Below are 11,963 nucleotides of genomic sequence, written 5' to 3' on the forward strand. Positions count from 1 at the left end.
CTTGCAGAGATGCCAAAAAATTGTTCTTGGGGAGGATTTTCAGAACTGGGTTTTCCTCTACGGAATCTGCTTGCATTTCTTCAACCCCACCTCCCAAATGCCCCCACACAGTGTCAGAAACACAGGAATAAATACTAAGCCGTGGAACAACCCAACTATAATCACCAAAAACATGATCTTAAAGAAGGTCCTGAAGATATAACTCCCAGACAAGGAGAGCACCACCACTCCTAAAATGGTGGACACTGCCCCTTGCAGTATAGGATAGCCCAACTGGGCCAGCGCATCAATAGCCCTCTCATTAATATCGCTCTTGGAGCTTGAAATATAAGAGTAAGTGATGTGGGTCGAGAAATCTACTGCAAAACCAATACAGATCACCAGGTTGATCATGGAAATGGAGTCCAGGCTCACGTCCCACAGAGCCATGAATCCTGCTACGCCAGCCACGACCGAACACATGGCAAAGGTGACCCATATGGAACAAAAGGGATCGGGTATCAGGAAGAGTGAGATGATGAATATCAATGTTGCTGCCACTAGAATGGTTTGAATGGTGGTGTCCATAATGGTAGTATACTGGTCAAAGTAGATAAATGCAGGGTGATAGACCAGAAGCTTAATTGGGCATTGCTTTGCTGTTTTCCTCAAGCCAAGCAACATGTCTTTCATTGTGGTTTTGTTGAGTGTCTGAATGAAAAAGCGCGAGGATGGGATCTCGTTGTTTGCACTCAAGTTGATATCTTGCTGGAAAATAGGATTGAATGCTAGGAAGTGGACCAGGTGGCTTTGGAAGGCCTGTTTAGAGTTTAAGTTGAGACTGTTTGCATTTGCATACAGCTGAAAGGAAAGGAACCAAGCTGATGTGCTGTTGACATAATTCAAGTTTTCAAAATTTGCAATGCATGAATTGAGGCTCTTTTGCCCTTCTTCACTCCAATACGGGATGGGGTGCTTCACGGCCACCATCACATTATAACTGTATTCAGAGAAGTGCTGCTTTTGGTCATTGTAATAGCTGATGATGTAGGAGTCATCCAATACCAGGTTCCCGATATCAAGTCCCTCCTTCATGGTGGAACAGCCATAGATACTGACAGCTAGATACCCGACATACATGACAAATACACATGCTTTAATCCATTTTTGAGTGAGCAACGGACCGTAAAACTTCTCTAAGAATTGGCTCGCGAGTTGAATTTCTGTTTTGTCTGTGACTCGGTCAAAGCTCCCTCCAACACAGCAGACACTGAAGGCTTTTGATTTTCCAGGAGGAGGGTCCTCTGGGATCTTAACACAGGTGAACCAGTGTCTGTTCTCTGCTTCCCATTGTCCACTCAGAGCCATGAATGCACCCAGAAAACTGATGGTATACAGATAACAGAAACCAACAGAGATGCCGGCGTAGAGGCAGAAGGCCTGAACCGAGCCAAAAGGGGAGTTGTAGCCTAAGAAAAGGGCCAGAGCGTCGGTCAGGGTGGTGATGGAGATGGAGACAGCCGCTTCCCTGTAGGTATTAGCCAGACGGTCAGGAACACTGTCATGAACACGAGTCCTCTGCCAGCAGGAAATCATAATGAAGGTGTCATCTATTCCGATACCTTGAGAAGGAGAGATCATTATGAGCAAGTCTTTTGACCTGTAATTTTTCAATATATGAAAAAAAGGAGAAAGTGCATGTTAGAACATCAACTGATGACAGCATGGACTTTGCCTGCAGTCAATGTTAAGGTGTCTGTGAACATGGAAAATGAAAACTGATAGTTAAGTCAAGCAAGTGAAACATCTGGACATGGCACATGACAATTACATCTGGTCCAAAGGAGAATGGGATTTGAATATAATACATCTGCTTATCAGATGACAGACTGTTTCACCAAATTTAAATGATTTATGAATTTATATTGGTGTATTACATACATATTCTTTGTTTTTCCCATTCCCAGTAACTTCATAGATAGCTTTGCCCACTATGATGAGTGTAAGGTTCACATCTTTGGAGTTTAAACTAATAAATTGTGATAACAAGAAGTTTAAAAAAAAGTAAAAAAAAAACAAAACTTGGAAATATGAAGTGGGAGTGTTCAAGGGTTTTGCTTTTTTTTAAATTATCAGATATCAGTTTCCATCAGCAGAAAGTAGTACAGCTCATTTTGTTCTCTCGACTGCTGACTTATCAAACTTGAACAGATGCACGATAGGCGTGGAAGAACGTACCTAAAACCATGAAGGGGCAGGAGGCGACTGTCATGACAAAAGGCTGGTCCAGGAACAGCAACAGACCAAAACTGGTCAGGAGTGCCAGACCTGTGGAGAGCACTCCAGCAAACCCCACCCACACTTTGTTCCTCACATTGTCCAACCTACACAAGTTGGAGGATGCAAATGTGGGAGAGTTTTGGCATGAATTGTCCTAGCTTTTACCGCTAGATTGATGCAAAAGGTAGAATAAGTCAAGTCAGATTTCTTTATACAGCCCTACATCACAATTTATTCCACGGGGATTTACAATCACAATTATTTTTTGTTTTTGTTTTTTTCAAATTTTCCCCCTTTTTTCTTCCGATTGTATTTGGTCAATTACCCCACTCTTCCGAGCCCTCCCTGTCACTGGTCCACCCCCTCTGCCAGTCCGGGGAGGGCTGCAGACTACCACATGCCTGCTCCGATACATGTGGAGTCGCCAACTGCTTCTTTTGACCTGACAGTGAGGAGCTTCGCCAGGGGGACGTAGCACTTGGTACGTTCACAATATTCCCCCCAGTTACCCCTTCCCCCTGAACAGGCGCCCTGACCAACCAGAGGAGGCGCTAGTGCAGTGACCAGGACACATACCTACATTCTGCTTCCCACCTGCAGACACAGCCAATTGCGTCTGTAGGGAGCCCGACCAAGTGGAAGTAACACGGGGATTCGAACTGGCGATCCTGTTGGTAGGCAACGGAATAGACCGCTACGCTACTGGGATGCCCCACAATTACATTCATGTTCGACACTCCCTTTCGTCAGACTCTGGATTCAAATAAGGAAAAACTCCACAGAAAAAAGAACCTTGTAAGGACATAAAAGCAAGGCCCTGTCATGTTCTGGCTGATAGTAGGAACAGCGAGTGTTGTGCTAACCTCCAGCATGATGTAAGTGCAAATGTTACAGCGATGGCATATGTGATGGAGAAGAGTTGGACGATAGAAGCTGGACATCTCTCAAATTCCCGCTGCAAGGACATCGAGGTGGCGTATGACACCTAGCATAATTATGAAACACGAGTTACCACAGATCGAAAGAACTGATGGCTTTTGAGACTTTGAATGTCAAATTCCAGCTTACCTTGGAATTGCTCATTGATTCGTTTGAGATCAGATTCATGAAGGCCTCTAACCACAGATCCGTCTTGGTTTTGTTGTCCTCTCGTAGATAATAACGCAGTCGCACGGCCTCAGCGTTCTCAATGACAGAGTTGTCCTTGTTGAATTTTACACTGCCCAGGCTGACATACAATGGGACACTGCCAATATCAGAGTAATACCATGGAAATGTCAAATTGACAAGGTTTATATTGCTGGCATTATAGCTAATAATGTCCAGAATGTCATTCGAAGAACAAGTTCCATTCACTAGAGCGCAAATATCAGTGTATTCAAACGACTTGTTCTCAAACTGCACTGCCATGCTCCTTATCCTAAAGTCCAAGTCTAGTATCTCCTGAAGTGACTCCGCTGTCAGAATATTACTGCCATTTGACGCTATAAAGGTCGCGTAAGTCCCGTCTGTGCTCAGTCTCAAGCTTGAAAAGGTGGACTCATCTCTTGGAAAAGTTTCTTGGATATATTTTCTCTCCATCTTAGCCTGTCCATCAACAGGGGTAAATTTCTCTTCAATGTTATTGGAGAGCTTATCCTTTAGAATGTAAAACCCGCTCCCGAGTCCTGCTGAGAGTATGAGAGGAGCGATGAAAAACCACCAGGGATGAGCGCCAATGAAATGGCCTATCGTCTCAAAAAAGATACGCAGAGGCCTTTCTATGCAATCTGTGCGGCATTTGGCCATGGCCGTTGGAAACTCAGTTAAGACAAAACTGTTAAAGTGGGTACAAGGTCAGACAGAGACCACTGTAATTTCTATGCTGTAGAGTTGTCTATTCTCTACCATGGAGACCAAGAGAGGGAGCTGTGTGCGATCAGACCCCTCTGCGTCCTGCAGACAGCATATATATATATGTGTGCATGCATGCATGCGTGCTGATAGATGGTTTGTGTTTGTAAGTAAAATAACCATTCATGAGGATGTAGTTGCATTTTGGCTTTAGGGGATCTACATCAGGAACAATTGGAGATGGAAGCCTTTGGATGGGTGGAATCAAAGACCCAACCTACTGAACCATGTCCCGTCTAGAATGGCTCACCGATTCCATTTGAACCCTTCTCACTGTCACTGGTTCCCTATAATTTAACCACCAAACCACGTAGAATTAAATTCCACGGTTGAAGTACCAGAGGCATTGTGGGCCATTTATAAGGTGCAGTGTTTTGTGAAACCACTGAACAACAGGCTGTTGTGCCATACAATGTCCCCTTGTTGAGACTGCAGTTAAAAGATTAGATTCCCAGCCTTGTCAGTTCAAACAGGGATGATACCTTCCATTATCTCTACCTGCACCCTGGGTAAACTGGTCAGCAGTTTGGGAAATGAGAAAGAATAACAAAATCTGCTTTGACATGACTGGACAACAGACCTCAGTGGTAAAGAAGCATTATTCATAAAAAAATAATGATATATAATGATGACAATAACAGACATTTATGGGGCTCCTGGTTCACAGTAATGAATGAATGTAATGGTTTAATAACTTAATTACATATTTTCATGACCAGGAGCCTATGACATGTTAAATTCATAACTGCAGTTCCTGGCTGATGCTGTTTATTTATTACAAAGATGTGATCATTAATTACTTTATGATTAAGCATTATTTATTTGTTTCCAGTGTTGTTAAATTTTTCCAACCCAACACTGACGTTAGGAAATGATAAGTGCTGGGTCTGCTTTTTACAATTAGAAATCAATAATCCGTCACTTTAATCTTCACTTTACGATATTCTCCCCACACAAACATATAAATGAAATAATGTAAAGACAATGTAAAGATAGGAGTCAGATGAGCTCAATAAATGTTGAGCTGTCTGCTGCCCAAGATGTAAACATATCCAAAAACAAACAAAAAAACACCCCAAAAAACATTTAACATGGAATTCCACACTTTCGGCTGCTCTCGTTAGGGGTCGCCACAGTGGATCATTAATTTCCATTTCTTCCTGTCTTCTGCATCTTACTCCGTCACACCAGCCACCTGCATATACATATATATAAATATATAAATAAATTATTATTAGGTGTATCCATCCTGATTGTATACTGTTAATGATTCGCATCCTACACCACATAAAACTTTAATCAATAAACTTCGAATTTTTAACACCATATAAAATATAAACCATCAGATTTTAAGTTTAGGCTAATAAATAATACATACATATAAGAGACTTGCAAGAAAAAGTTCATGCTTGGCGAAAACACGCTCCACCGTGACGTCATCGACGGAAGTCGTATGGCTTGCCCAGAACAGCATACTGTCAGCGTAGCTGCTAGCTGACCGCTGTCCAAATAACAATTGCAGCCTCTTAAAGAAAACATCGCCGGTCAAAGTTAAACTTATTTGCTAGAGAACATGGACGAAGACGTACTGACAACCCTAAAACTGTTGATAATCGGTGAGAGCGGAGTCGGAAAGTCAAGGTTGGTAGCTGTCGGTTGCTAACAGGCTAGCCTGTTGTCCAGTGTTGACAATCTGTCTGTTATGCAATTTCTCACGCAGTTGAGTGGCTTTTCCAACTTCTTGTTGTACTTGCCATTATCACACGTATTTGCTAACCGATCGAGGCATTTACGTCAGTTGACGTAATGGATAACAAACTAAGCAGCTGTTGACGTTAAGTTTTCCACTTTTTCGTCAGCGTGTAAACCAAGGCCATTATGTTAAGTTTACAGTTACTCTAAGTTAGGAAATTAAGAGTTAGATTGTGCCATCAGTCATGACGACCTATTAAACTTCATATCTGTCTTATCTCTACTTTAATTCCTCTCCTCCACAGTCTCCTCCTGAGGTTTACAGATGATACTTTTGATCCAGAGCAGTCAGCTACAATAGGTTAGATTACACGAATACACAGACATGCACACACAAACACATGCATGCACATCTGTAAGATGCTTGTCTCGTTTTTAGCAAGAAAATGTCTTTTTCTCTGTCTCTCGCCCTCTCTCTAACGATTGATCAATGCAGGTGTGGATTTCAAAGTTAAGACAATTGCTGTAGATGGGAACAAAGCAAAGCTTGCCATATGGGTAAGTAAGTTATCGTCTGTACAATATTACTTGAATGTAGTCGCTTGATAAACATGTGCAATTACATAGTTTGACCATCAGATGGCGACATTACCTCGCATAGGAAACAAAAAGTCAGAGATGGGGAGGAAAGAGAAAAGCTAACGCTTCCATGAGGCACAAAGTGTCTCTAAATTTCCAGATGACCGTTGTGATGGTTGGTGTTGCCAGATATGGTGTTGTTATTTTTGATAAAGATAGTTTGTTTTTGTTTTCACAGGACACGGCTGGGCAGGAGAGGTTCCGCACCCTAACTCCCAGTTACTACCGTGGGGCACAGGGAGTCATATTGGGTAAGCTGGGAATCTCATGTCAGTGAAACAATGACACGTGATCTTCTCAAAACAAAAACGGAAATAAAAAAGAAACTGTATTGGCTACAGTCACTGCCAGATTAGGAAAATCCTCACCTTAATAATGAGTGATTCAAGATTCTTTATTTGTTACGTCTCATTATACAAGTACAAGAGAGTAAAACTCTTGTGTTTCAGCTCCGCAATACTGCAGCAACAATAGTAGTAAAATAACAAAACGGAACAAAAAAAAAAGCAGTAATAATAATAAATAGTGTGCGGTGTGTGTGTGTGGGCCCAGCCTTAATAAATGTGCATGTAGTTGTTTGAATATTTGTGTGTTTGTGTATGCCAAGCTACATGTGTGTGTGTGTGTGTGTGTGTGTGTGTGTGTGTGTGTGTGTGTGTGTGTGTCTGTGTGTGTGTCTGTGTGTGTGTGTGTGTAAACCGATGAGCCGCTGCAGACCATTGATTAGATGTTCATCAGAATTGTCTCCTTTTAAAGTAACAATCTTGAAGATTGTCACTTGAATAAATGTCTGTTAGGTTACGGTCTTAAACTGAACAAGGTGACACGATGACGTTTTAGCCTATCAGCCATTGATAAAAGCACTTGCATTTGCAGTGATATGGAGAAATACAAATCGTATCTGTGGTGACATCCCCACCAAAAATCCCAAAGTCCTACAGGTCATGATGTGTTTTATGTCATCCAGCAGTGGTTGGTCCACCAGAGAAGATAGGCAGAACAAATGCTGTGTTCCGGTGTTGTGGCAAACAAACTAGTTTTGAAATTATTTCGAATTGAATTATTTCGAAAGGGCTCCTCGATACTTTAAGCGGATCAAAACCATATCCTCTCGCCTCTGCCTGCATGCTTCTAAAAATTCCTTGTTCCTCTCCACTTGGCTCTTTTTTCTCTTTTCCTGGCACATCTCTCACATGATCACTCTAAGATCGTAGGGATGTTGTGAGCCTTCCTATTTCTTGCTTATAACGTCGATGGTCTAGACATTTTAGCTTACTTCGTTAGTGCTGCATAAGTCACGTAGGCTGACTGCCAAAAATATTAATCTAAACTATAAATCAGTATGTATTAATGATCCAATATTTTATTTCCATCTTCTTCATTCTCTCACTCTGTTGTTTTTTTGTTTTGTATTGTTTTTTGGGGGCCAGTTTATGATGTCAGCAAACGGGACACCTTCACAAAGCTTGAAAACTGGCTGAATGAGCTGGAGACATATTCCACACGTAATGACATGGTCAAAATGCTGGTCGGAAACAAAATTGACAAGGTGGGTGTGTGTAGCGATTATTTATTTGATTCATGTAAGAAAATACAAACAAAATGATTTAAGTAACATGTTTTATTTCATCGTTAGGCTTCTCCTTAACTAAGTTTCAGACCAGACTGTGTCAAAGCTCACTGATGTTTGCTCAGATTTACTAATAAATAAAATTCAAATAGTTTACCAGGGTCCTTGGAGTGCTAGGAGATCTCAAAATACTTTCAGGTGTTTTAACTAGCAGCAAGCAGTATTAAAACGTTTTACTCTGGCTATTATACATTGAAATATTTTCACTATCACCAGTTTGAGCCTTCATTTGTATTCAGTGGATCTGGGGGACTTATATGGGCTTTCTGTTTGGTTTACAGGACAACCGTGAAGTGGACAGAAATGAAGGCCTGAAATTTGCTAGGAAACACTCCATGCTTTTTATTGGTGTGTATCAACTTGTGAGCAATATGAAATGTGAACATTTGAACTGATAATGTCTTATGCAAGAGTTATACTAAATTTGTACATATGCCGTAAGTCCTGATTTGCATGTGTTGAGTCAGACAGCTGTAATAGCGCAGCTGGAACAAGGAGAGACATCACACAGCAAGTTGTGCATTCAGTTTGGGTTTGTTGCTTTGTTTACACTGCTATGGCATTTTTGAATACTCCACTGTCAGCACTGTAATCGAAAGATGCAGCCAATCCAGAAGAGCTGCGTTATGATTAAAATCTATCGGTCTCTCATTTATCAAATCCATGTCTACACGTGTTCCTTATTCCCCGCTCCAATCTGTCCCCCTCAGGGAAATTGGGTTAACATTTGTGTGGAGTTTCCATTTTAAAATGGCTAAATTGAAGGGTTTTGAAAAAGGCTGGGCAAGAAGATGTCATGGATTTTTATCCACTATGTAGCTGTCTTGTTTCCACAATATGTCTCTTGTTGCTTAGATGAAGTCATTTCATACCTTTTATGTCATGTTTGTCATCACATGGCCGTCTATAAAATCACTCTTAATAAGCGTTGTAACATTAACGTCCACCCCACCCCCCCACCCCTCAATTTTGAACATTTGGAACTTAAAGTTGACTTGTAGGATCTACATTGTTTTAGCATGCTTCAAAGTGCACTTTGAGATATTCCAGAGAGTGCTCAACCTTTATGACATGTTACACTTTATTTTTTTACTTATGTCCAACTGATTTGGCTAATGCACCTCTCCTCTTTGTGCAGAGGCTAGTGCTAAAACCAAGGATGGTGTCCAATGTGCCTTTGAAGAGCTTGTGGAGAAGATCCTCCAGACTCCAGGGCTTTGGGAGAGTGACACCCAGGGTCAGACGATCTCTCTGAGGGACCAGGAACAGCAGCGAGGTGGCAGGGCCTGTGGAGGGTACTGCTCCATACCCTAAGCAGGACAAAATGAGATTATACCACCTTAGTTTTGACGGAATACGGACCGGAAACAGAGTAAAGAAAAGAGAGGTGAAGGAGTAGAGGAGTGCTTTGTGAGAGGAATTCATCGCTGGAAGACTTCAGAGAATTGGCCTGTTGGACAGGCTCTGCTGTTTGCACACTACTTGCTCAACCATCATCTGCCATGGGTCACAGTTCATTACTTCCTGTTCGAAATGGGAATGGAAAAAGAAATTATGTAAAAAAAAAACATACATCACTCATATGTCAAGGCGTATGTTGTTTTGAATTGATTTAACCATGACATTATTTGTTCTGAATTCATATTGGCATCACTGAGTTGTCATTATGTTGTGCATTAAGTTCATAAAATGGTTATAAAATGCACCTGTTTGTAGGTTACAGCTTTGTAAATCAGAGTCGGCCTGATTTAATTATTGCGATAATATTAAAATTATAATCTAAATGGTAGCCTTTTCCAGTCTTTCCCTCTTGTAAGTCTATGCTAGGAGACATACAGGTGTCTGGAGTGAATGTACAAGAAAGCTTTTCTGGAAAGACTGTTCAAATGTTCTACGTTATACAATGCCTCATTCAGTACTTAACCATGCGTACTAGTGGAGGTGTGGTATAAATACTTGGTAGATCGTGGTGCTGTCCGTCACAGAACACTATGCCTGACGCAGGTATTCCTTATGCACTAGAACACTGTGAACCTTCCCAAAGAAAGCATTTCATGAGACGCCATCACATGTCCATGGGGTTCTCAATTACATTCAAGATTCGAGATTACTTTATTTGTCCCTAGGGAAATTTGTCTTGAACATAATCCTCTATCATCACCGTTAACCAAATTATTGATTCTTTGACCTCCTTTTCTCGCTATGTTTGCATTTTGTGCTTCCAATAATATAGATACTTTAAGGTTGATGCTTCCCCCCCCTGTCTCTTTTTATGGGGGAAAGGGGTAATACTATGCTAATCTGCTGTCTTGTTTTTTAGCTCTGCTTGCAACCAAGTATGTTTGTCATGAGGGCGCATGTCAGGACCATAACTTTCACAGTCCAAAGGGTGAGGTTTACAAAACAGTGCTCAGATATTTTCCAATAAAATTTTCTCTACTACTGGAGCTTTCTGTTCCCTTTGCCTAACAGTTTTGGCAAAAAGCAATCAAGACTCTGCCAATTTGACATGACAAAGAGAGCAATTGGTCTATAAACCTTTATTTTATTCCTTTTTATTTTGGCGTTTCTGTGTGGCATAGTGTCCATAAACTGTCGCCGCTGACATGCGGAAGACATTGCTCATGCAGTGCAGCATTCGTTAGAACATTCCTGTGGCACTTGTTCAGAAACATCCTCGTAAAATCTGTGCTCACTGTGTTGATTTCAGGGGCATATCTGTGATTTACTAGATGATTATTGCATAGTTTCTTGTGTTTGTTAAAAGAAACAGTTTTTCCTCCTTTCCTCATACTTTTTTTTTCTTGATGTTGCTTGTTTTTGCTTTCATTTGAGTCCTGTTACTTTAAGATTAAATATATGCCTTAACATTCAACGGTACTCACGTGTTATTGAATCTGAAACAGATAACAGTGCTAAAATGAATTATGTTCAAATGTCACCATTACCCGTACCGCAGCCCTAAATGTCATTTTATTGCCTTTATTAAGAATTTCCATCTAGTTGTCATGTTGTGCAGAGGCTTGCCTAATCAGAAGCAGGTTCCAGAGTAGATAGAGTGAGGCAGTCTTTCCATTAAAACCTTGTTGATGGCTCTGGGGGTGTTCTACATGCAAGATCGAAGACATTTTTTGCTCAAAATGTCACAAAGCAGGCAGAAACAGGGTCACATGTGGAAAAATCCTGGTAAGCATGTTTAAGAACGTCGTGCCAAAGGACACTGTGATTATAAACTTATGTTCAATGTCCCCAGGTGGAAAATAATGGTGTCCGTGGCTGTCCTCTGCAGGGGATGAGTACCAGATATACTCTTGATGGCTTATCATGTTATATATCAAATATATATCATGTCATATATCAAATATATATTATGTTATATGTTTCCTCTATTGAGAATTTCTGGCAGGTTACACTGCACTAAGTAATTCCTGTCATCTTAGTTTGCATTTTTGGGACATCTTGACATTTAAAACAAGGTAGAAGTTTACAATAAGGCATACTGTATTAAAGATTTAGAAGTGGTTACTAATTTATCAATGTGTAATAACTCATTTATGATCCATCCATTATCCAAGCCGCTTATCCTAAATAGTTTCTCGGGATGCTGCAGCCTATTTATTTTTGTATTATTATTTATTAGTCATTTATTATGGTGTTATAAATTAGTAATAAGATGTTATAATGGTCATGCACCCACATTGACAGATTCTCCGTGGACATTCTCTCAGAGAATCACGATTAGACAAGGATAGTCGAACTGTTGTATGGCAGCCTTACTAACCATTACACAACCTTAACCCTAAACTCAACAAGTATCTAGACTTAACCCTAAACTCAAGTATCTAGATTT

At 40.8% G+C, this 11,963-nt stretch overlaps 2 protein-coding genes across 2 annotated transcripts; one reads left to right on the plus strand and one right to left on the minus strand.

Annotated features, from left to right (window-relative positions):
- Positions 1–57: 57 nt before the first annotated feature.
- LOC130124363 (patched domain-containing protein 3) lies at positions 58–4,047 on the minus strand. The gene is made up of 4 exons (XM_056293819.1): positions 3,328–4,047; positions 3,123–3,244; positions 2,218–2,363; positions 58–1,601 (listed from the first exon to the last, which is right to left on the minus strand). Exons 1-4 carry the CDS (start codon positions 4,045–4,047, stop codon positions 58–60), a joined length of 2,532 nt encoding a protein of 843 aa, XP_056149794.1.
- A 1,540-nt stretch (positions 4,048–5,587) lies between these two features.
- Positions 5,588–11,618, plus strand: LOC130123581 (ras-related protein Rab-18-B). The gene is made up of 7 exons (XM_056292797.1): positions 5,588–5,793; positions 6,150–6,205; positions 6,341–6,402; positions 6,662–6,734; positions 7,914–8,032; positions 8,395–8,461; positions 9,252–11,618. The coding sequence occupies exons 1-7, from the start codon at positions 5,726–5,728 to the stop codon at positions 9,425–9,427; spliced, it is 621 nt and encodes a 206-aa protein (XP_056148772.1). The 5' UTR covers positions 5,588–5,725; the 3' UTR covers positions 9,428–11,618.
- The last annotated feature ends 345 nt before the right edge of the window (positions 11,619–11,963 follow it).

The sequence above is a fragment of the Lampris incognitus genome, chromosome 14 (genome assembly GCF_029633865.1).
Source record: "Lampris incognitus isolate fLamInc1 chromosome 14, fLamInc1.hap2, whole genome shotgun sequence".
NCBI lineage: Eukaryota > Metazoa > Chordata > Actinopteri > Lampriformes > Lampridae > Lampris > Lampris incognitus.